Source organism: Pinus tabuliformis, chromosome 6 (assembly GCF_031772625.1).
Source record: "Pinus tabuliformis cultivar Carrire ecotype Pingquan chromosome 6, CPIR1, whole genome shotgun sequence".
Lineage (NCBI taxonomy): Eukaryota > Viridiplantae > Streptophyta > Pinopsida > Pinales > Pinaceae > Pinus > Pinus tabuliformis.
Window position 1 is genome coordinate 1,476,968,734 of NC_142292.1, and position 26,311 is coordinate 1,476,995,044.

The following is a 26,311-nucleotide window of genomic DNA, read 5'->3' on the forward strand; positions in this document are numbered from 1 at the left end:
AGAGGGACTGCGTCATCCACGCAAACACTGCTGGAGTGACGCAGGGGATCCCAGAGGCTGCGCAGTGCCTCAGAGGGCTGACGCAGAGGATCCTAGGGCAAACGTAGAGCCCAGAAGGGCCAGCGCTGAGCTTCAGAGTCATCGGAGAGGGTTTCATAAGACAGGTTTTTTGAATACCTGTTTCCAAATATAGAGGTATCGCTGCCGTGTATTTTTCTCTATCGGGTGAGCCGATTAGGCACCCAGTTGTACTCAAATTAAATATTGCATAATAATAAACCCTCAAAATCGTTGCACCGGTTTTCCCGCATTAGGCTTTTCCGGTGACATTTGTCCAAAAATAACGGTGTCACTTGTGTGTTTGTTTTCCTTCAACTAATGATCTGTAGATGTTGTGACTGTATTGTGTTTATTTCGGTATTTAAATGTTTTAAATAACTTGTTCAGAATTTACAAGTAGAAGAAATAAACCAGCAGAACACAGATTAATTTTCTAACGAAAAGACTTAGAAAATTCAACATATAGTTCAATAATAATAAGGATTTCGTGGTTAGGTACATCAAAATTTGGTTACATGGCTATGGATGGCGAATGATATAACCACAAAAATAAAACATTATTACAAGATCATGAGTATACACACAAAATAGCTCATGTATATAGTCCAATAATAATAAGGATTTCGTGGTTAGGTACACAGCAAAATTTGGTTACATGATATTGGATGGGAAATGGGATAACCACAAAAAAATATTGCAACATATTTCAAATATTTCACAAGTGCCTACATAGTCACTCCCTCGGTTGTCTCCACCAGAAACAGAACCACAGCTTTCTAAATTCTATAACACTTTGATCTACAATAAAAAGCTCTATAGATAATAGGTCTTATACATAGAGTGCCATCACAAGATCATTTCAAACTTTAGGAATTCATATCCAATCCACATATTGTCAATGCAATCTTTGACAAGAAAAAACCTATAAACTTCCAAAATTGTCCATTTTTCTCATATTACACCAGAAAACTAAAAGTATCATCCCATCAGCATTGAAAATGTGGGATTTCTTATCATTTGGTCAGGAAGAGGATTCATATATGGAAAACAATGTACATATTATACAACCACATCTGATATGTGGAAAAGTATATCACTAGAGCCTGTATCTGACGAACAAATCTGACCTATTAATCAGAGATGCATCCTCTTATTTAATGAACAATGCAATGATTCAACTGATCAACTCAGCTTCTAATTTATACAGGATATAATTGTGAACACTTTGAGATCGAAGACCATTGAGACACACATAAGTTCGCAACAGAGTGTTCTGTCTAGTTTATTTGGACCTCTGATAGTGGGTGTGTTAGACGCCATTTTGTGTTGGACCTGCCCCTTAAATCATGATACAATACCTGTAAAATTCACATAAACGAATGCTGAGCCAGAGGATTTTAATTCAACAGATTAAATTCATGAACCTATCTGCAGTAATTAAGCAATAACCTTAAGGTCACCATGAAGTGCTTTTGTCTGGATGAAATAAAGCTTGGAAATTTGAAACCATAGTTTATATAGCTTCGAGCTTTTACCAATTAAACTCATTTCAAAATTGTTCTCCAATGCCATGAAAACACCTTTGCAGATTCACCCTACTTTAATGTCAACTCACTATTAATGCCTAAATATTTAAAGTACTATTTAAACACAGAGTTATTTACCAATGACAGCTTATCTTTGTTCGCAATACCTGGGAATAACCAGCATTAAACAACAAAAGTATCTACGGAGTAAAGCACATAATTCCGTCCCCGCTTTGTGAGTGTTTCAGGTCTCACTTATGTTGATAAATTTTAAAATATTTACTCTGATAGCCATCACAAGTACATTCTGAAAATAGACTGCTGAAAGAACAGGGACCTTAGTTCTAGACAAAGAACAGGATCCCTTTTAATGATCTAGTTGCTTCTGAAATGCTTGTGATGAGGGAATGAATAACACAACTGTTAATCTAACAAAAGAGCTTACTCCAGAAAAGAACTCACCACTTTCTGATCATCACCTCCACTACAAATATATTCGTCATTGGGAGCCACAGCTACCTGTGATAACCATTAAGCATCCAAAACTGAGCAAATTACAAAGGTAAGGGAAAGAAAAAATCTATTACCAGCGTGTATTGAATTTATGGATAGAGGTAGTGGAACTAAAGATGTTTACTTACTGTATTAGCACAGCGGGTATGACTACTTAAGTGTCTGACACAGGGTTGTCCTAGCGTAACATTCCACATAGCAATGCTGCAGAAATATAGTAAAAGTTTACTTTCTGAAAAACAACATATAAAACACAAGCATTTTAGAGTAGGACAAGACATGATGCCATATAAAGCACAATTCCTTACCTTCCATTACCACTTGCTGTTACCAAAACTGGCATGTTATGCAACCAACGAGCATCATTCACACCTTGATCACCTTCGTCAACAAACCTATCAGTGAAGTCAAAAGTTCAGGCATTAATAACGCATGACAGTAAATCACATCCATGTAGAAATCAAATTATATGGATTCCAAGCACAGAAAAATAAGCAGATATGAAACTGAATACGGACATACGGAGCAAGAATAAATTTTATTATCATTAGATCATTGCCCCCTTCCTTCTCAAAGGTCCCCTTCAATCTCCAACAAGGTGTGTGTGTGCGTCAAAATGAATGTCTATCCAAATATATGTCCTTTATTTAATGTTAGTCTGCAGCATTCTCAGTTTACAAAGAAATGCAGAATGAGGTCAGAACAAAGGATCCTTGAGATTTATTGAGCTTCAAACGAAGGACCATATCTAAGTGTCTAGACCAATGAATAGAGCAATAAAATCCTGACATATTGAGGATACATGATAAAAGAGGAGGGTGGCTTTCATTATTATTTGGGAAATCGTGGGTGAGAACCCAGAAATGGACACCACATGGCTCAGAGACATAACTCACACATCAAAGGGAAACATCTGGGGAGCAACAGAAAGGTTGCGTTACTGCTCAAAAAGGCTTACACCTAGTACAGTACTCCCTGTCATGTGGTGTCACATTAACAAATGACCCTTCATGATCATTAAATAGAGATTGTGGAACAATATGGTGATAAAACACAGATCAACTGTCATAAATACCAAGAATATGAAGAAAATTGAATCACCTACTCAGAAGATATAATGGTGACTGTAGGATAACTCAAGTACAAAAGCACATTAAAGAAAAACATAAAAAGCACATGACTAATACATTAGACTAAATTGGTCTTAAGCAACCTCCTAATGTGCGATATCCTAACATCACACCTTAACAAAAAAGTGACAAAGTGACAAAAGGCAAGGAAAAAGGAATTATGTTGATCCCAACTTAATGACAAATTCCTTCACACCTAACATAGACCAAAGATACAAAAGAAAGCTGTGTCGGGCTTTATGCATTGACACTGAACTGGATGTCTGGCAATAGAAATAAAGTTGCCAAAAAACAATGTCTAGAAGATGACATAGAAGATGGCACTGTTGAAGTTGAAAGAATCCAATGGCACTAAGGACAAGCATGAAATATCCACAAGAGAACTTCAAGCAAACCAAATAAGCAATGCTCCATTCTCACAGCATCCTAGACCTGTGTTCTGTTGATTTTTTGGTAGCCATGGAAATTGGTGGAGAGGCTAAGGCACATGAGATCTCCAAGACCCAGAAATCGTTTGGGGAAATTCCACCCGGATGGAGAGATATTAAAATAATTAATATTTTTAATGAGTTCCTAAGTCTAAACTTAGGAAAATTAACATATTAATGTGTATTAAATTATTAATATAATATGGATAAGAAAGTTCTAAATAACGAGGATCAAGCCAGATCTAATCTTAGCCGTTGATTAGGGACTTAATCTCGGCCGTTGAATCGTCAATAGGAAAAGTATAAGAGGAGGTTTGAGAGTCAGTTGGAGATACACCAAGACACCAAGAGAGATTAGTCAGTTTGATTTTCTAGGGCGAGGTTTGCTGAGGAAATCGAACAACTGATCAGTTGCAGTGAGGCGCAGCTCAGCAGGAGGCCAAGGAATACATATCAGAGAGGTAGCAAAGTGTCGGAAGAGGCAACACAGAGCCTAGGAAGGCTGATGCAAAGGCAACAAGGGTTGATGTAGAGGCTAAGGAGGCCAACGCAAAGGACGCAGAGGGCCAAAAGAGCTGACGCAGATGCCATAGAGGCAGACACATTTGACGTAGAAGGCTTTAGAGGTTGCGCTGAGGCGATTCAGTGAGACAAACTAAGAGCTAATTGGCTGACGCAAAGCCAGAGAGGGTGGCATAGTTCCAGAGAGTGCGTGGAGCAACTTTCACTGTCCAGCACAAGGAATAGCCGAAGTCACTGTGCGATCGTTCATCCGATTGCTGATCAACCAGAATATCTGTCTCCGGATAGAGGTATTGTTGCCAAGGAAATTCTCTGAAGGGTGAGCCATTTATGGCACCCTAGTTGTATTAAGAATCTACTTAATAATAAAACCCTCTATATGTTGCACCAGTTTTCCCGCATTGGGTTTTTCCGGGGATGATTGTCCAAAAATAATGGTGTCCCTTGTGTTGTCTCAGTTTATTTCAGTGGTTGATCTGTATATTTGTGAAGGCTACATTTGTGTTTACTTCGATATTTATGCATGTAAATAACTTGTTAATGCAAAGAACAAGTAGGAGATAGTAAACCAGAAAACACAGTAGGGGTTTCTGATGTGTTAGATTCAAGAATTTTCACATGGTATCAAAGAGATTACAGATTATAGACGACTAAAGACACCAGCTGAGAAATCTTAGAATTTGTAGCAGAGAAGCAGCTGTCCTGAGAGATAATGTTGTTCCAGAGCCGGAGAGGCAGAAAGAGGAGAGACGCAGTGCAGAAGAGGTGACACAGAGGCTCACGCAGAGCCTGCATCAGCATTCTGAGTCAGGAGAGGAAGACACAGCAGCTGGGAGGAGCCCACGTAGTAGCTGCGTCAGCCATTAGGGCCAGCACAGAGGCAGAGGAGGGAAAATTATGCTCACATAGAGTCATGCCATCTTTCTGAGCCAGGAAGGATTGACGCAGTTGGCTGGGAGTAGCAGATTCAGCCCATGCAGAGATTGCATAGAGCCTGAAGGGCTCAGATTCTTCAATTGTCGGGGCTAAGGGAGCTGTGCAGATTGTGATTTGAGGCATTGGTGGGACATTGTTTCTGTCTGAGCAGTATAGTGTCTAAAGAGATGGAACCAAGGTAGAGGGAAGCACTACCTCGACAGATTTCTAGCCAAGAAATCCAGATCCGAGTTCAGCAGCAAAGGGGAATTGGAGAGGAGGGATTCGACAATTGGCCGGTTTCCAGGAGGGAAGTCAAGACTAAGAGGGAGTCGAGAAGAGGAGCAGAGATGGAAGTAAAAGGATTGAGGGATCAGGACAGATTGGACAGGGCTTCAAATTTTGTCATTTGGAAGGCCAAGATCCTGGCAATCTTTGATAAACACTGCATCCAGGACTATGCCTTGAAAACCGTCGCTGTCCCAATTGACCTGAATGCGAATGAGAAGTATGAGGAGGCCGAGGCGAAGGCGAAATGCATGATCCTAAACAAGGTCAAAGATCACGTCATACCAAATATTGCTGAAAAGAACATAGCAAGGGAGATGTGGGAGGCCCTGACCACCCTATACCAGGGCTCTTCCGTGCAATGGAAGATGCTATTGGAGAATCAGTTGAGGTCATATTAGATGCAAAAGGGAGAGGAGATAGATCACTTCCTCCTCAAGTTGCAAGGAATTCCCGACCAACTTACTTCCGTGGGGCCTACACCGGATCCAGATTTTATGGTCAAGATTGCTCTGAATGTAGTCTCCGAGGACTCGAAGACATTTGTCCAAAGAATTTTGGGCAGAGCAGCTCTCCCCAAGTGGGAAAAGATGTGGGCAGCTCTACGACAGGAGGAGATAAGGAGGTTAACCAAGGCGGGGACTAGTGGTAATGGAGTTCAAGTCAAGAAAGAGGAGGAGGAGGGTGCCGCTTTATCATCTGCGGGACAGCAAGGGAAGAGGAAGAAGAAGGACATCTCCAAGGTCAAGTGCTTCAACTGTGGGGAGCTGACACATTATGCATCTCAGTGCGCTAGGAAGAAAGGCAAGGGAGAAGCTTCTGACTCAAAAGCAACTCCAGCTAAGGTAGAGAAGGATGTCGAGACTGATGACGACTGTGCCATGAGTGCTCATGCACCTCTAGAGAAGAGGTGGCGTGACATCGAGTTGTAGTCAGGAGGACTACATGCAAGGGCAGGATCCTTGAGGTGCCCAAACTCTTGGATTACATCCGACTATGAGAAACCTTAACGACAGTAGCATGATGACAAGTGTCGGGTGGAGCAAAGTGTGGTGGAGCAGAAAGGCAGGGCTCGAGTGCAGAGTTTTGTAGTAGTGTAGTAGAGGTTGCAGCCATGCGAGAGGCACAGAAGAGGTTGCAGCAGCGCAGTGGCACCATAGGGAGCACGGATTCGTAGCAGAGGCAGCTTTAGCATCACGAGGCTTCCAGACTGAACGGGTTGTCAATGGTTGGGAGAAGTCAGTTACTTACTTCTCAGTAACCGAGTTGCAGTGCAACAATTAGTAGTGACAGTGCTATGGGCTGCATGATGCAACATGTTGAGAGGGAGTTGCAGTACAGATGTAGTAGTGGCAGTGGCAGTGTCATGGGCAGTAGTACAAGATGCAACAATGCAAGGGATGTGAGGCAGCATGCCAAGCATCAACACAGGTACCGGTGTGGAGGATCAATGTGATGTTTCTATGGTGAAACATTACTAGAGCACATTCCTCGCTAAGAGAGAGTGTTGATTTTTGGTAGCATAGGATGTGATCTAGCCATGAAAATTGGTGGAGAGGCTAAGGCACATAAGATCTCCAAGACCCAGAAAGTGTTTGGGAAAATTCCACTCGGATGGAGAGATATTAAAATAATTAATATTTTTCACGAGTTCCTAAATTTAAACTTAGGAAAATTAAAATATTAATGTGTATTAATTTAATAGGGGTGAGATGTTGATTTGGGATAGCATCGGATGTGTTCTAGCCATGAAAATTGGTGGAGAGGCTAAAGCACATAAGATCTCCAAGACCCAAAAATGGTTTGGGCATATTCTAATCGATTTGGGAGATATTAAAATAATTAATATTTTTAATGGAGTTCTAGGTCTAAACTTAGTAAAAATAAAATATTAATGGGTATTAATAAAAAATTGGGTTAGAAGGTTTCAAAAGTCATGGATCAAGCCAAATCTAATCTTAGCCATTGATTAGAGATTTAATCTCGGCCATTGATGGACCAATAAGTATAAGAGGAGGTTTGAGGGTTATGTTGGAAATAATACTGAGAGGCGGGGTGAATCAGTATTATCAAATTCTTTTCACAATACCTTCCAGATTTAAAATTTAATTTATTCTTCAGATGTTGATCATTAATTTGTATGTCAGTACCATATAATAATGAACAAGAACAAGAAAAATAGATAGTCACACCAAAGAACACCAGATATAAGGTGGAAACCCAATGTGGGTGAAAACCACCTGCTGCAATATGTCTCTATCTTCTTTCAATTAGAAACTTCTTTTTACAATGATTATGTACGGGTGCTGTCCTTTACCAGTATGCAGGCTGCAACCTGCAGAGAGCTACAACCCTCTCTCGTTTTCCAGACTCTCCTGGAAGGGAGCTACAACCCCCTTAGCTCTTGTACTAGGTGAGCTACTAGTGCGTAGGTGCAGACCTACTTCTTTTCTTCCAGGGACCACGTTTCATAAATTTTCAAACTAGATCCATGAACTTCAAATAATCATCAGGTACATGTGAATCAACCAATCTCCTTTTACCATCAACTAATGAATCAACCAATAACTTCTCAGAACGCAATAACCAAAAAAGCAATACCAGTAATTTGAACCCAGAACTCTGCAGCAATAGACAAAAGGCAGCCAACAAATATTTCAAGAAAGGTCCGCAACTTCACCAATAGAAACCTGCGAATATCCGCACTTCTGCTGTGTCTAGCCTGCGCAGCTCCGCACCTGCTCTGTCTACTCGACAGCGTACCTCCGCATCTGATCTGTCTGCTCATGCTGGACTGCGTGCCTCCGCACCTGCGCCTTCTACTGGACTGCGGATCTCCGCACCTGCAGCCTCTACTGGACTGCGCACCTCCGCACCTGCGCCTTCTACTGGACTGCGGATCTCCGCACCTGCGCTGTCTACTGGACTGCGCACCTCCGCACCTGCGCCTTCTACTGGACTGCGGACCTCCGCACCTGCGCTGTCTACTGGACTGCGCACCTCCGCACCTGAGCCGTATCTCGCCTGCGGACCTCCGAATATAAACACTTTATCAGTCCTCAATTGTACCCTAGTCTGTCGAATTCACAGATCTGATCATGCGCCAAAGAAACCTCGACCTATCAGTAGATCAACCTTATAATTCACGGTTTTCTCCTTGATTCAGATCTAGCTTCACAAACCGATCACCAAAGATTTCAGGTCTTAAGATATTCAATTATTCACAAGTATCTAGGCCAAATGATTTCCTTTCTTTTTTATAGTCTAGGCCTTTCTCAAACCATGGACCAAAACCATTGAGAAACAATACCAAGGACTCGATACTTGGGTTCAACTCTTTTGAATGCAATACCACGGACCAAAACCATAGGATCAAAAACGTCGAACTAAATACCAGGGATCAATCATAAACATTCCCACGTGCGCGCTCTTCTCTGCATGAAAGTGAGTGAATTTGACGTCCGCACCTTTTGTTCAGAGAACCTGCGGGTATGTCCGCACTTCTTGTTCGGGGCACCTGCGGGTCCGCAGGTTTTGTTAGGCACACCTGCGGGTATCTCATTTTCTATTATTTTGAGAGCCTGAACAGTGATTTGCCACTTGAGTGAGTTGCCATCAAGGACAACACCTGTGCCATAGCGCCAAACCTGAGTCATAATGCCAACAATCTCCCCCTTTGGACTTGATGGCAACCCCAAGATCCTCAAAGTCATTCTCCCCCTTTGTCATCAAGGGCAAAGGGTTATGCTCCCCTTGAGAACATGCTGAAAACTCTGCTCTGCTGTGCTGATCATGCTCCCCCTGACTGTAGGCCAGATCTGCAAAAGAAATTTTCTTCAAGAAGAACCATAATCCACCATACACCATAAATGACCTTCTTATCACCAAAAGACTCTATACATACATACATCACCCAACCAAGTGGGGATCATCCTCCCAAGCAAGTGGGGTTACATCAGAAATTTACATATGACAACCAAGTACATTATATCATTCATCCCAGACATAGGCCGTTACATGAACTTGACAAAAGAAATAGAGACAAAACATTAGCAGCAATATTCAGATCAGCATCCATGTTCTCCTTCTATACTTGCTCTTCCAAGATCTTCTACAATAATGCCAAAAATGCATTATTAGAAGAATATATGCTCCCCTTGAACCTGTGCCATTTGGTCTTTGACCAATCCATAAACCAGCAAATGTACGCGTATATGAAACTTGCGTACAACCAACAAGATTCAACAGCAAGATGATGCATCAACTACCCCCAGCTTTTGCATGAGGTATTCAAAGGTCTCCCTGGGCAGCGGTTTGGGGAGTATATCAGCAACTTGTTCCTTAGAGGAAACATACTCCAACTTGACCTTTTGTTCAAGCACTTGTTCCCGAAGAAAATGATATTTGATAGGTATATGCTTGGTCTTGAATGCATGACTGGGTTCTTTGAAATGTTGATAGCACTTGTATTATCACATAGGATGGAAATAGGTGGAGTACAAGTGATTTGAAAGTCTTGCAAAGTTTGCATCATCCAAAGAAGTTGTGTGCAACAAGATGCAGCAGCCACATACTCTGCTTCAGCTGTGGATAATGCTATTGAACTCTATTTCTTGCTGAACCAAGATACTAATCTGGAACCCATGAAGAATGCACCACCACTAGTGCTTTTTTTGTCATCCACGCTTCCAGCCCAATCTGCATCTGCATAAGCATGAAGTGTGAGATTTGTATCTCTGGGATACCATAATCCATAGTTTTGAGTTCCTTGAAGGTACTTGAAGATTCTCTTGACTGCCTGAAGATGAGTTTCCTTTGGATTTTCCTGAAATATTCCAACTATTCCCACTGCATGCATGATGTCTGGTCGGGTACCTGTCAAATAAAGCAGACTTCCAATCATGGATCTATAGGTTGGCTGATGCACTGCTGCTGATTCATCATTTGCACTGAGGCTGCATCTTGAAACCATAGGGGTACATACTAGTTTCAAATCTTCCATGCCGTATTTCTTCAAGATCTGCTTGAGGTACTTGGTTTGAGATAAAAAGATACCGCCTTCATTTTATTGGATTTGTAGACCAAGAAAATATGTCAGCTCTCCAAGCAATGACATTTCGAATTTTTTTGCATCACCAAGGCAAAGTTTTGACTCATAGCTTCTTCATTGCTACCAAAGATAATATCATCTACATACACAACAAGTATTAGCAATTTGTCATTTTCAATTTTTATATAAAGATTGTTATCTGCTGATCCTTTTGAAAAACCTTGTTGATGAAAGTATTTGTCCAAGCGATAGTACCAAGCCCTCGGAGCCTGTTCAAGACCATAGAGAGCCTTTTTTAGTCTGCATACAAGATTTGGATCATTCCCAAGGATGAAACCATCTCGTTGCTCAATGTACACTTCTTCTTCTAAGTCTCCATTCAGAAAGGCAGATTTCACATCCATTTGAAATACTTTGAACTTCTGAAAGCTAGAGAGAGCAAGGAATATTCTGATGGCCTCAAGTCTAGCAACGGGAGCAAAAGTTTCTTCAAAGTCTATTCCCTCTTGTTGAGCGTACCCTTTACAAACAAGTCTGGCCTTGTTTCTAATTACTTCCCCATTTTCATTCAACTTGTTTTTGAATATCCATTTTGTCCCTATGACATTCTTATCTTTTGGTCTAGGAACCAACTCCCAAGTGTTGTTCTTTTCAATCTGCTCAAGTTCTTCATCCATTGCCTTGACCCAGCATTCATCTTTGCATGCCTCTTACATTTTGTGGTTCAGTGGAGGAGAGTAATGCCAAATAGCTTGAAGCTTCTGCAATTGTTTTTCTTGTTTGTATGCCTGCCTCCTTTTGCCCCAAAATTTGAGATTCTGGATGATTCTTTTGAACATACCTGGATGGAGTCTTTTCTTCTATCCTTATCTGTTCCTCTGGTGCCTCATGGGTTTCTTCTTCATCATGAATCTGATTTGATGTTGATGGATAGTCCTCATCATCTTCGAAGTCTTCAGATCTTACTTGCCTGGGAGTGTTTTCTTTTTCATCCACCACTACATCAATGTTGTCGACAATTCTTCCAAGCCTTTTATTATAACATTTGTATGCTCTGCTGTGAGGAGAATAACCAAGGAGAATTCCTTCATCTACTCTAGGTTCAAACTTGCCAAGATTTTCATCATTATTTTTAATATAGCATTTGCTTCCAAAAATTTTGAAATGTTTTACCAAAGGAGTCTCACCATACCAGAGCTCATGAGGAGTTTGAGTGTTGTTCACCCGGATATTTGTCTTGTTGAGAATAACAACTGCAGCAAATGCGGCTTCACCCCAGAAGGTTGCGGGAGTTCTAGACTCATCAAGCATAGCACGAGCCATTTGTTGAACCGTTCTGTTCATCCTTTCCACTACTCCATTTTGCTGAGGAGTCCTAGCTGTAGAGAATTCCCTTCTTATTCCATGTTCTTCACAAAAGTCGAAAAATTCATTCGAGGTAAACTCCCCACCTCTATCAGACCTGAGGCATTTGATTTTGTGATCTGATTCGTTCTCCACCAAGGCTTTGAATGATTTGAACTTTTCAAAGGCTTCGTCTTTGTGCTTCATAAGTCCTATCCAACACATCCTAGAAAAGTCGTCAATGAATAATATGAAATATTCTTCTCCTCGAGGTGACCTTTTCCTAGATGGGCCACATACATCAGTATGGACAAGTTCAAGTGGCCTGCTAGCTGATCCTTCCTTCTCAGGGAAGTTAGTTCTGGTTTGCTTACCAAACCGACACGATTTGCAAATTGTACTGTCTGGAATTCTGATGTCTGGAAGACCACGAACTGCCTTGTATTTACATGCTTTCCTTATCTGTGAGAAGCTAAGATGCCCCAATCTTCTGTGCCATAACCAGTGTTCATCATTCTTGCCTAGATAGCATTGATGTTGTCCTTCTTTGAATATGTATAAATTATTTGGAGTCCTTATGCCTTTGATCACTGTTTTTCCTGTATCAAGATCACGAACACTACATCCATTTGATCGAAATATTACCTCCATTCCTTGATCACACATCTGACTGACACTCAATAAATTATGTTTTAACCCATCAACATACATAACATTTCCAGCTTTGACCTTTTCTTTCAACTGAACAAAACCTTTACCTTTTATGAGCGCAGGGGTGTCATTTCCAAATGAGACCTTCTTCTCCTTCTCTAAGGCACTATATGACTGAAGTTTTTCTTTATCACCCGTCATATGTTTCGAACATCCACTGTCGATGTACCATTGATTTTCTTGCCCTTCCGCATATAAGGCTATACCACATCTTTCTGGTTGTGGTTCTTTCATTCTCCATGTTTTGGTATTTGAGGTTTGTTCCTTTGTTTGCCGAAACCTGCTCCTGCATTCAGAATCTTCATGACCGAAGTTGTTACAAATAGAACATTCAATTTCATTCTCAAGGGCAGAAAAGTTATTGTAGGTTCTTTTCGTAATCCCAGTCATACTTCTTTGTTTTTGAGCTTATCTAGTCATGATTGTCTAATAGGCAACACATTGAGCTGCTTTGTGACCAAAGTTATGACAAGAAAAACATTGGCCATTGAATAAACTCCTGCGATTATCAAATCTCCCAATCAACCGATTGTAGTTTCTACTAACAACCATTCTTGAGGCAAATTGGGAAGATTTTACCTGTGGTTGGTTGTAGCTTTTGTTCATCCTTAAGGTGGATTGCCTCTGATTTACCTGGTAGTCTTTGTTCGTTCTTGAGGTAAATTGTCCCTGATTTCTATTTGACCTTTGCTCACTCCTCCTTCCTGCATCAAGATATCTTTTGGAGGTGGAGGGTTGTTGCGCTTGAGATGCTTCTTCATTATATCCCAGACCTATCTTGATTAGTGGAGAACGCTACACATTGATAATCTCATCTAGAGTTTCAGATCCTTTAACAAATCTAAGATTAAGAGCTTTTGTTTTCTCAATCTCTTTTCTAAGACCAACAATTTCACATTCTAATTTTTCATGAAGTTTTTCTTTTTCAGCCAGTTGGAATTGCAGAGTATCAATAATCATATTTTTCTCTTCTAAACAAATTTTGAGTTTAGAAATCTCTTCATACAGACCTTCTTTATCTATAGCATCCATGAAATCATCATCTTCAAAGGCCATTAAAAGTCTAAAATTGTTACCTTGTTCATCTTCATCACTATTTGAAAGTCCATCACTGTCTTCATGAGTGTAATAGCTTTTCTTATCTACATTCTGTTTCTTGTTCCATCTGACAGGTTCCTTACCTTTATCAAGCTTATCTTTATGAGGACACTTTGCACCATAGTGACTGACTCTTTCACAAGAAAAGCATTTGAAAGGTAACTTACATATGAATCTTCCAGCGCCTCGTTGAAGGTTCTTGACAAAATTTGATTCTTCGTCTTCTTCTGATAGATGTCCCGACTCATAGTAATCTCCTTTGCCTGAAGCCTTGAATGCAGCTTCTCTTCTGTCTGATGGTCCTCCTTTCCTCATTTCATAAGCAGTCAGAATTCCGTGCAGCTGTGACATGGTAAGGTTTCGTAGATTCTCTTTTTCTTCTATTGCAGAAACTTTAGATTCAAACCTAGGGGACAAAGATCTTAGAACCTTTTCAACCACAATAGCCTCTTTTATTTCTTCACCCAAGTTTTTCATACAATTAACAATCTCATCTACACGAAGGAAATAGTTAGCCACACTTTCATCATTGTGCATTCTGAGATTTTCATACTGAATTCTGAGGGTTTGAAGTTTTGCTCGTTTTACCTGTTCATCTCCTTCATAGCTCAGAACAATCTTGTCCCATATTTCTTTTGCGGATTTATACTGCAAAATTTTGACGAATTTTGATTGAGATAGACATCCCAATAGAGTATTGACATCCATTGCATTTGTTTCATATTGCTTCTTACCAGCCGAATCTGCTGGAGATGTGGATGGAAAAGTGTACCATGTATCTATGATATCCCAAACTTCTGTACCAAGAGATTGAAGATATGCTGTGACTCTTACCTTCCAATAGACGAAGTTGGTCACATCAAAAATTGGTGGCCTGATCGATGCTTCTCTCTCGTAGTTGCTCATGATGATGGATCTTCCTTCAAGCGATCAAGCTTCTTCAGAAGGACCTGCTCTGATACCAATTGTTGGAAATAATACTGAGAGGGGGGGTGAATCAGTATTATCAAATTCTTTTCACTATACCTTCCAGATTTATAATTTAATTTATTCTTCAGATGTTGACCATTAATTTGTATGTCAGTACCATATAATAATGAACAAGAACAAGAAAAATAGATAGTCACACCAAAGAACACCAGATATAAGGTGGAAACCCAATGTGGGTGAAAACCACCTGCTGCAATATGTCTCTATCTTCTTTCAATTAGAAACTTCTTTTTACAATGATTATGTACTGGTGCAGTCCTTTACCAGTACGCAGGCTGCAACCTGCAGAGAGCTACAACCCTCTCTCGTTTTCCAGACTCTCCTGGAAGGGAGCTACAACCCCCTTAGCTCTTGTACTAGCTGAGCTACTAGTGCGTAGGTGCAGACCTACTTCTTTTCTTCTAGGGACCACGTTTCATAAATTTTCAAACTGGATCCATAAACTTCAAATAATCATCAGGTACATGTGAATCAACCAATCTCCTTTTACCATCAACTAATGAATCAACCAATAACTTCTCAGAATGCAGTAACTAGAAAAGCAATACCAGTAATTTGAACCCAGAACTCTGCAGCAATAGACAAAAGGCAGCCAACAAATATTTCAAGAAAGGTCCGCAACTTCACCAATAGAAACCTGCGAATATCCGCATTTCTGCTGTGTCTAGCCTGCGCAGCTCCGCACCTTCTCTGTCTACTCGACAGCGTACGTCCGCATCTGATCTGTCTACTGGACTGCGTGCCTCCGCACCTGCGCCTTCTACTGGACTGCGGATCTCCACACCTGCGGCCTCTACTGGACTGCGCACCTCCGCACCTGCGCCTTCTACTGGACTGCGCACCCCCGCACCTGCGCCTTCTATTGGACTGCGCACCTCCACACATGAGCCGTATCTCGCCTGCAGACCTTCGAATATAAACACTTTATCAGTCCTCAATTGTACCCCAGTCTGTCGAATTCACAGATCTGATCATGCGCCAAAGAAACCTTGACCTATCAGTAGATCCACCTTATAATTCACGGTTTTCTCCTTGATTCAGATCTAGCTTCACAAACCGATCACCAAAGATTTCAGGTCTTAAGATATTCAATTATTCACAAGTATCTAGGCCAAATGATCTCCTTTCCTTTTTATAGTCTAGGCCTTTCTCAAACCATGGACCAAAACCATTGAGAAACAATACCAAGGACTCAATACTTGGGTTCAACTCTTTTGAATGCAATACCACGGACCAAAACCATAGGATCAAAAACGTCGGACTAAATACCAGGGATCAATCATAAACATTCCCACGTGCGCGCGCTTCTCTGCATGAAAGTGAGTGAATTTGACGTCTGCACCTTTTGTTCGGAGAACCTGCGGGTATGTCCGCACTTCTTGTTCGGGGCACCTGCGGGTCCGCAGGTTTTGTTAGGCACACCTGTGGGTATCTCATTTTCTATTATTTTGAGAGCCTGAACAGTGATTTGCCACTTGAGTGAGTTGCCATCAAGGACAACACCTGTGCCATAGCGCCAAACCTGAGTCATAATGCCAACAGGTTAGTTGGAAGGTACACCAGAGTGATCAGTCATTCATTTTGCTAGAGCGGGGTTGCTAAGCAAAATTGAATCAGTGATCAGCAGCGAGGGGCACAGTGAGTACGAGGCAGACAGGCAAAGACAGTATTGAGAGACCAATGCAGAAGCAAAGAGAGCGAGAGCAACAGCTAATCCAGGCTACGCAGAGCTCAGCAGAGTCAACGTACAGGCCAAAGGGACTGCGTCATCCACACAGAGCCTGCTAGAGTGACGTAGAGGGTCCCAGAGGTTGCGCAGTGCCTCAGAGGGTCCTGGGGCTGACGCAGAGGCCAAATGGGCCAACGCTGAGCTTCAGTTGTGGCGGAGAGGGTTTCGTGGGATAGGTTTTCTGAATACCTATTTCCGAATATAGAGGTATTGCTGCCATTTATTTTTCTCTGTTGGATGAGCCGGTTAGGCACTTAGTTGTACTCAAAAACACTGCATAATAATATAACCCTCAGAATCGCTGCACCAGTTTTCCTGCATTGGGTTTTTCTGGGGACATTTGTCCAAAATAATTGTGTCACTTGTGTGCTTGTTTTCTTTCAGTTGATGATCTGTAGATGTTGTGATTGTATTGTGCTTATTTCGGTATTTAAATATTTTAAATAACTTGTTCAAAATTTACAAGCAGAAGAAATAAACCAACAGAATACAAATTAATTTTCTAACGGATAGACTTAGAAAATTCAACATGGTATCAGAGGGTAGTTGCAGATCACACGAGAGATGAAGGCATCAGCGAAGCAGAGCATTTGCAGCAGAATCAACTGTCTCGAGTAACAGTAGTTGATCCTTGCAAAAGCGACAGAGGAAGGGTTGATGCAGAGGGACTGCGTCATTAGTCTGGGCCAAAGAGAGGCCATCAAAGAGGCTAAGGAGGGCAGAGAGAGGCTCACGTAGAGGCTAGGAGGGATGACGCAGTTGGCTAAGGGAGCTGTTTTATCGATGTCGGGATTGCGCATAGCCAAGAGGCTCAATCCTTTAGTTGCTGGGGTGCAGGATTCTGTGGGAAGTTTGCAGGAGCGAAGCTGGTGGGGTGTTGTGGTTAGAACAATACCTAACAAGGCAAGACCAAGGTAGAGGAAGTTGCTGCCGAGGCGGATTTCTAGCCAAGGAATCCAGATCAATGTTGTAGTTGCACAAACAATTGGAGAGGAACGACTTGATAGTTGGCAGAAGGATCTCCAGGAGGGAAATCGGGACTCAGAGGGAGTCCAGAAGAGAACTTCCAGACGGGAAGTAGAGAGACTCAGCAGGAATCAAGCCGAGAACTTCCAGACGGGAAGTAGAGAGACTTAGCAGGAGTCGAACTAAGAACTTCCAAGAGGAATGTAGAGAGACTCGAAGGAGTCGACAGAGAAGAGCAGAGAGATGGTCGTGAATGGGCTGAGAGATCGGGACAGGTTGGAAGAAGCATCCAACTTTGTGGTTTGGAAGGCCAGGATCTTGTCCATTCTAGATAGACATTGTATTAAGGGCTATCCCAGTTGACCCGGTAGCTAATGAAAGGTATGAGGAGGCAATGGCTAAGGCAAAGTGCATCATCCTTGATGGGGTCAAGGATCATGTGGTCCAACATATTGCCGAGAAGGAAACGACAAAGGAGATGTGGGACACTTTGAAGACATTGTACCATCATACTTTCGTGCAGAGGAAGATGCTCCTGGAGAATCAACTAAGGTCATACCAGATGCAGAAGGGAGAACAGATAGATGTCTTCCTCAGTTGGTTGAAGGAGATCCGTGACCAACTGACTTCCATAGGGGCCACGCCGGATCAGGGGTTGATGGTGAGGACCACACTTAATGGAGTCTCCGAGGAGTGGGAGACATTTGTCCAGAGCATACTGGGCAAGGCAAATCTTCCAGATTGGGAAGAAATGTGGGCGGCTCTTCGTCAAGAAGAGATCAGACGACTGACCAAGATGGGAAGTACTAGCAAAGGTGTCAGGATCAAGAAGGAAGAGGAAGGGGATGCGGCTCTGGCATTTGTGGGAAAGCAGGAGAAGAGGAAGAAGAAGGACCTCTCCAAGATCCAGTGCTTCCATTGTGGGGAACTGAGCCACTATGCGAACCAGTGTCCAAGGAAGAAGAGTAAGAGAGAGGCTTCTAACTCTAAGGTAGCACCAGATAAGGAAAAAAAAGAGGTCGAGGAGGATGCGATTGTGCCATGAGTGCTCATGTGCCACTTGAGAAGAAGTGGGGAGACATCGAGCTGTAGTCAGGAGGACTACAAGTGATGAGGGGCAGGATCCTCGAGGTACCCAACCTCTTTGATTATACCTTGCTACGGGAGCCCCGAAGAGAGAGTAGCAGGACTGGTGGATGTCGATAGAAACGGATGCGGATGAAGCGGCAGAAAGTGCTACAGTGTAGGAGTCCCTGGGCAGCGCGGGGCTAGTAGGCTGCAACAGTGCGAGAGGCACGGAGAGTGTTGCACCAGTGTAGGATGGCACAGAGAGGTGTGCAACGGTGTGAGATGCAGGGAGTTGTTGCAGCAGCGCAGAGGTCAGTAGAGGGAGCACTTGCTAGTCGCAGAGGGAGCTTTAGCATCGGAAGTGTTTCTAGCCTGATAGGGATGTCAAAAGTTGGATGGATCAGTTACTTACTTCTCAGTAACTGAGTTGCAGTTCAGTAGCGGTTAGCAGTAGCACAATGCAGCATGATGAACATGGGATGCAATGCTGGGAGGATGGGCCAGCAGCAGCACGGATGCAGAGGGAGTTGTCGTACAGATGCAACAGTGGCAGTGGCAGGGCCATGGGCAGCAGTACAAGATATAGTAGTGCAGAGGATGTTGGGCGGGGAGGCCTAGCATCAGCACAAGTACTGGTGCCGGATAATCAGTGTGATGCTCAGTGAGGAGTATTACTAGAGCATAGTCCTCGCTAAGAGGGAGTGTTGATTTGGGGTAGCATTGGATGTGCTCTAGCCATAAAAATTGGTCGAGAGGCTAAAGCACATGAGATCTCCATGACCCAAAAATGGTTTGGGCAGATTCAAACTGGTTTGGGAGATATTAAAATAATTCATATTTTTAATGGAGTTCCAAGTCTAAACTTAGGAAAAATAAAATATTAATGGGTATTAATATAACACTGGGTTAGAAGGTTCCAAAAGTCATGGATCAAACCAAATCTAATCTTAGCTGTTGATTAGAGATTTAATCTCGGTCGTTGATGGACCAACGAGAAAAGTATAAGAGGAGGCTTGAGGGTCAGTTGGAAGATACACCAGAGTGATCAGTCATTCATTTTGCTAGAGCGGGGTTGCTAAGCAAAATTGAATTAGTGATCAGTAGCGAGGGGTAGTGAGTATGAGGCAGAGAGGCAGAGACAGTACCAAGAGAGCAGCGCAAAAGCAGAGAGAGCGAGAGCAACAGCGAGTCCAAGATACACAGAGCCCAACAGAGTTAGCGCAGAGGCCAGAGGGACTGTGTCATCCACGCAGAGGCTGCTAGAGTGACGCAGAGGGTCCCAGAGGATGTGTTGTGCCTCAAAGGGTTGACGCAGAGGATCTTAGGGTTGACGCAGGTCAGCAGGAGGCTAACGCTGAGGCTAGAAGGGCCAGCGCTGAGCTTAAGTTGTGCCGGAGAGTGTTTTGGGACAGGTTTTCTGAATACCTGTTTCCAAATATAGAGGTATTGTTGCCGTGTGTTTTTCTCTGTTGGGTGAACCAGTTAGGCACCCAGTTGTACTCAGAAAGACTACATAATAATATAACCCTCAGAATAGCTGCATCGATTTTCCCGCATTGGGTTTTCCCAGGGACTTTTGTCCAAAAATAACAGTGTCACTTGTGTGCTTGTTTTCTTTCAGTTGATGATATGTAGGTGTTGTGACTGTATTGTGTTTATTTCGGAATTTAAATATTTTAAATAACTTGTTCAAATTACAAGTAGAAGAAATAAACCAGCAGAATACAGATTAATTTTCTAATGGATAGACTTAGAAAATTCAACATGAGAAAATTCTAAATAACGAGGATCAAGCTAGATCTAATATTAGCCATTGATTAGGGACTTAATCTTGGCGGTTGAATCGTCAACAGGAAAAGTATAAGTGGAGGCTTGAGGGTCAATTAGAGATACACCAAGACACCAAGAGAGATCAGTGAGTTGATTTTCTAGGGCGAGGTTTGCTGAGGAAATCAAACAAGTGATCAGTTGCAGTGAGGGGTAGCTCGGCATGAGGTCGAGGAATACATATCAGAGAGGCAACAGAGTGCCGGAAGAGGCAGCGCAGAGCCTAGGAAGGCTCAAGGCGCAGAGGCAACAAGGGTTGACGTAGAGGCTAAGGAGGCCGGCGCAGAGGATGTAAAGGGCCAAAAGAGCTGACAAAGAGGCCATAAAGGCTGACGCAGTTGATGCAAAGGGCTTTAGAGGTTGCATTAAGGTGATTCAGTGAGACACACTTAGAGCTGAGAGGGTGACACAAAGCCGGAGAAGGTGACGAAGTCCCTAAGAGGGTGACGCAGTTCCAGAGAGTGTGTTGAGCATATTTCGCTGTCGAGCAGAAGGAATAGCCGAAGTCACTGTGGATCGTTCATCCAATTGCTGATCAATCAGAATATCTCTCTCCGGATAGAGGTATTTTTGCCAAGAAAATTCTCTGAAGGGTGAGCAATTTCTAGCACCCTAGTTGTATTCAGAATCTACTTAATAATAAAACCCTCTATATGCTGCACCGATTTTCCCACATTGGGTTTTTCAGGGGACGATTGTACAAAAATAACGGTGTCCCTTGTATTGTCTCATCTTATTTCAGTTGTTGATCTGTATATTTGTGAAGGCTACATTTGTGTTTACTTCGATATTTATGCATATAAATAACTTGTTAATGCAAAGAACAAGTAGGAGATAGTAAACCAAAAAACGCAGTAGGGGTTTTTGATGTGTTAGAGTCAAGAATTTTCACATGACTTGTCAGTTTGAGTTTGTATTCAGTTGTTTAATCAGACCATGGCCTGTTCCTTGAAAGTTTCACCTAAGCACTTTTGTCTCTAACTGGATTGGAGGGATTTTGTTGGACTCTCTTGAGTACTCGCGGTTTTATGGGACCTGCATTTGTAGGGGTGATCACCGTTGTATAGGTCAGTCCAACCCGTGTCAAGGTGAACCTATGTCATTTCAAATGGTTAGTCTTATCAAGTATGTAGGTGATATTCACCTTGGTGCAATATTCCTCATGACAATTCTCACATCACAGTGATCTCATATGACAACTTTCATGTTTCTTGAGGCAGTTCACTATTCCCAATGCAAAGTGGTCTGAGTGGTCAAGATGTCAAGCCAATCTTAGATAGTAGAGCATGATGAGAGGATTCCATACCATGTGGAATATTTCAGATTTAAGCATCCAATGGCTAGTTACAAGTTACAATATGGTCAAACTTGGTCAATAGGTCGTGTTACTGCTCAATTTAGCAAGGGTCCTAGGAGGGGTTCCAGAGGGACTACTATTAGACTAGGTGACAACAATGGGAAAAAGACCCACTGTCACTTCAATTCATGTCCCCTGCTCTTTATGGACTTTCACCGATGAGAGGAGTCCCGATATAAAGTGTTGATTTGTGGTAGCATCAGATATGCTCTAGCCATGAAAATTGGTGGAGAGGCTAAAGCACATGAGATCTCCAAGACCCAGAAATGGTTTGGGGAAATTCCACCCGGTTGGAGAGATATTAAAATAATTAATATTTTTAATGGGTTCCTAAGTCTAAACTTAGGAAAATTAAAATATTAATGGGTATTAATATAAAACTGGGTGAGAAGGTTCTAAAAGACATGGATCAAGCCAAATCTAATCTTAGTAGTTGATTAAAGACTTAATCTCAGCCGTTGAAGACTCAACAGAAAAAGTATAAGAGGAGGCTTGAGGGTCAGTTGGAGATACATCAAGATTGATCAGTCAATTCAATTTTCTAGAATAGGGTTTGCTGAGAAAATTCGAACAAGTGATATGTTGCAGCGAGAGGTAGTGAGTACATAGCAGAGAGGCAGAGATAGCCCTTGAGGGTCAACGCACTGACCAAACAGGTTGACGCAGAGGCAGCAGGTGCCACGTAGAGGCAGCTAGAGACTGCGCAGATGCTAAGGAGCCTGCGTGGGTGACACAAAAGGCCAGAGAGCTGACGCAGAGAGGCAGAAGGCTGACGTAGAGGGTTCCAGAGCTACGCTGAGACTAGCAAGGTTGACGCAGAGCCTTGGAGAAGTGCCGCAAGGATTTTCGTGGGGCAGACTTGCTGAATATCTGTCTTCAAGAAGAGGTATTACTTTCGTGTAAAAAATCTCTGTTGGGTGAGCCAATTTGGCACCTGTTGATTTAGAGTAGCAACGGATGTGCTCTAGCCATGAAAATTAGTGGAGAGGCTAAAGAACATGAGATCTCCAAGACCCAGAAATGGTTTGGGCAGATTGTACCCGATTTGGAAGATATTAAAATAATTAATATTTTTATTGGAGTTCCTAAGTCTAAACTTAGGAAAAATAAAATATTAATGGGTATTAATATAAAACTGGGTTAGAAGGTTACAAAAGTCATGGATTAAGCCAAATCTAATCTTAGCCATTGATTAGAGATTTAATCTTGGCCATTGAAGGACCAACGAGAAAAGTATAAGAAGAGGCTTGAGGGTTAGTTGGAAGGCACACCAGAGTGATCAGTCATTCATTTTGCTAGAGCAGGGTTGCTAAGCAAAAGTGAATCAATGATCAGCAGCGAGGGGCAGTGAGTACTGGACAAAGGGCCAGTGGCAATACTGAGAGACCAGCACAAAAGCAGAGAGAGCAAGAGCAATAGTAAGAAGTTCAGGCCACACAGAGCCCAGCAGAGACAGCGCAGAGGCCAGAGGGACTACGTCATCCGCACAGAGGTTGCTGGAGTGACGCAGAGGGTCCCAGAGGCTGCACAGTGCCTCAGAGGGCTGATGCAGAGGGTCCCAGGGCTAACGCAAGTCAACAGGAGGCTGACGCAGAGGCCAGAAGGGCCAGCGCTAAGTTTCAGTTGTGCCAAAGAGGGTTTTGTGGAATAGGTTTTCTGAATACCTATTTCCGAACATAGAGGTATTGCTGCCCTGTATTTTTCTCTGTCGGGTGAGCCAGTTAGGCACCCAGTTGTACTCAAGGAAATATTGCATAATAATAAACTCTCAGAATAGCTGCACTGGTTTTCCCGCATTGGGTTTTTCCGGGGACATTTGTCCAAAAATAACAGTGTCACTTGTGTGTTTGTTTTCCTGAACTGATGATCTGTAGATGTGGACTGTATTGTGTTTATTTCGGTATTTAAATGTTTTAAATAATTTGTTTAGAATTTACAAGTAGAAGTAATAAACCAGTAAAATACAGATTAATTTTCTAACGAAAAGACTTAGAAAATTCAAAATGGTATCAGAGGGTGGTTGCAGATCACAAGAGAGTTGAAGGCATCAGCTAAGCAGAGCATTTGCAACAGAATCAATTGTCCCAAGTGACAATAGTTGATTCTTGCAGAAGCAACAAAGTAAGGGTTGACGCAGAGGGACTGCGTTATCAGTCTGGGCAAGAGAGAGGCCAGTACAGAGGCTGAGGAGCGCTGAGAGAGGCTCACGCAGAGACAGGAGGGTTGATGCAGTGGCTGAGGGAGCTATTTTTGCTGTAGTCAAGATTGTGTAGAACCAAGAGGCTCAGTTATTCAGTTGTTGGGGCGAAGGAAGTTGTGGGTAGTTTGCGAGAGCGAAGTTGGTGGGGTACTATGGTCAAAACAGTACCTAACAAGGTAAGACCAAGGTAGAGGAAGTTGTTGCCGAGGTGGATTTCTAGCTAAGGAATCTGGATCAATGTTGCAATTGCACAAACGATTGGAGAGGGGCAACTTGATGGTTGGCAGAAGGATTTTCAAGAGGGAAATCAGGACTCAGAGGGAGTCTAGAAGAGAACTTCCAGACGGGAAGTAGAGAGACTCGAAGGAGTCAAATCGAGAACTTCCAGACGGGAAGTAGAGAGACTCAACAGGAGTCGGACTGAGAACTTCCAAACGGGAAGTAGAGAGACTCAGTAAGAGTTGAACTAAGAACTTCCAGGCAGGAAGCAGAGAGACTCGAAGGAGTCGATAGAAAAGAGCAAAGAGATGGCCGTGAATGGGCTGAGAGATTAGGACATGCTGGATGGAGCATCCAACTTTGTGGTCTGGAATGGCTATCCCAGTTGACCCGGTAGCTAATGAAAGGTATGAGGAGGCAATGGCTAAGGCAAAGTGCATCATTCTTGATGGGGTGAAGGATCATGTGGTCCAACATATTGGCGAGAAGGAAACGACAAAGGAGATGTGGGACACTTTGAAGACATTGTACCAGCATACTTCCGTGCAGAGGAAGATGCTCCTGGAGAATCAGCTAAGGTCATACCAGATGCAGAATGGAGAACAGATAGATCTCTTCCTCGGTTGGTTGAAGGAGATCCGTGACCAACTGACTACCATAGGGGCCACGCCAGATCAGGTGTTGATGTTGAGGACCGCACTTAACGCAGTCTCTGAGGAGTGGGAGACATTTGTCCAGAGAATACTGGGCAGGGTAAGTCTTCCAGATTGGGAAGAACTGCGGGCAACTCTTTGTCAAGAAGAGATCAGACAGTTGACCAAGACAGGAAGTAGCAGCAAAGGTGCCAGGATTAAGAAGGAAGAGGAAGAGGATGTGGCTCTGGCATCTGCAAGAAAACAGGAGAAGAGGAAGAAGAAGGACCTCTCCAAGGTCATGTGCTTCCACTGTGGGGAACTAGGTCACTATGCGAACCAGTGTCTGAGGAAGAAGAACAAGGGAGAGGATTCTGAGTCTAAGGCAACGCCAGCGAAGGTGGAGAAAGAAGACGAGGATGACAATTGTGCCATGAGTGGTCATGTGCCACTTGTGAAGAAGTGGGGAGACATCGAGCTGTAGTCAGGAGGAGTACATGCGATGAGGGGTAGGATCCTTGAGGTACCAATTTCTTGGATTATACCTTACTACGGGAGTCCCGAAGAGGAGTAGCAGGATTGGCGAATGTCGGTAGAGACGGATGTGGATGAAGCGGCAGAGAGTGCTACAATGCGAGAGTCACCAGGCAACGCAAAGCTAGCAGGCTGTAACAGTGCAAGAGGCACGAGAGTGTTGCAATGGTGCAAGATGGCACAGATAGGTGTGCAACAATGCGAGATGCAGGGAGTTGTTGCAGCATCGCAGAGGTCAGTAGAGGGAGCACTTGTTAGCGGCAGAGGGAGCTTCAGCATCAGGAGTGTTTCTAGCCTAACAGGGATGTCAGAAGGTGGGTGGATCAGTTACTTACTTCTCAGTAAATGAGTTGCAGTGCAGTAGCACAATGCAACATGATGAGAGGGGGATGCAGTGCAGATGCATTGTTGGTAGGATGGACTAGCAACAGCACAGATGTAGAGGAGCTGCCATACGGATGCAGCAGTGGCAGTGGCAGATCCATGGGCAGCAGTATAGGATGCAGCAGTTAAAAGGATGTTGGGCGGGGAGGCCTAGCATCAGCACAGGTTCCGGTGTCATATAATTAGAGTGATGCTCAGTGTGGAGTATTATTAGAGCACAATCCTCGTTAAGAGGGAGTGTTGATTTGGGGTAGTATCGGATGTGCTCTAGCCATGAAAATTGGTGGAGAGGCTAAAGCACATGAGATCTCCAAGACCCAGAAATGGTTTGGACAGATTGTACCCGGTTTGAGAAACATTAAAATAATTAATATTTTTAATGGAGTTCCTAAGTCTAAACTTAGGAAAAATAAAATATTAATGGGTATTAATATAAAACTGGGTTAGAAGGTTCCAAAAGTCATGGATCAAGCCAAATCTAATCTTGGCCATTGATTAGAGATTTAATCTCGGTTGTTGAAGGATCAATGAGAAAAGTATAAGAAGAGGCTTGAGGGTTAATTCGAAGACACACCAAAGTGATCAATCATTCATTTTGGTAGACCGGGGTTGCTAAACAAAAGTGAATTAGTGATCAACAGCGAGGGGCAACGAGCACTGGACAAAGAGGCAGTGATAGTACTGAGAAACTAGCGCAGAAGGAGAGAGAGCGAGAACAACAGCCAGTTCATACCACGCAGAGCCCAGCAGAGACAGCGCAAAGGCCAGAGGGACTGTGTCATCCACGCAGAGGCTGTTGGAGTGATGCAGAGGGTCCCAG

At 42.9% G+C, this 26,311-nt stretch overlaps 1 protein-coding gene across 2 annotated transcripts in view; it reads right to left on the bottom strand.

Annotated features, from left to right (window-relative positions):
- Positions 1–985: 985 nt before the first annotated feature.
- LOC149264212 (ribonucleoside-diphosphate reductase subunit beta) overlaps positions 986–26,311 on the bottom strand; it is a 363,007-nt gene continuing 337,681 nt past the window's right edge. For both annotated transcript variants that reach the window (XM_089427652.1, XM_089427649.1), the window contains exons 18-21: positions 2,408–2,494; positions 2,228–2,303; positions 2,049–2,105; positions 986–1,418 (exon numbers count right to left, since the gene is read on the bottom strand). In XM_089427652.1, the coding sequence (XP_089283778.1) occupies positions 1,338–1,418; positions 2,049–2,105; positions 2,228–2,303; positions 2,408–2,494 (301 nt within the window). In that variant the 3' untranslated portion in view covers positions 986–1,337. The remainder of the gene's footprint in view (positions 1,419–2,048; positions 2,106–2,227; positions 2,304–2,407; positions 2,495–26,311) is intronic.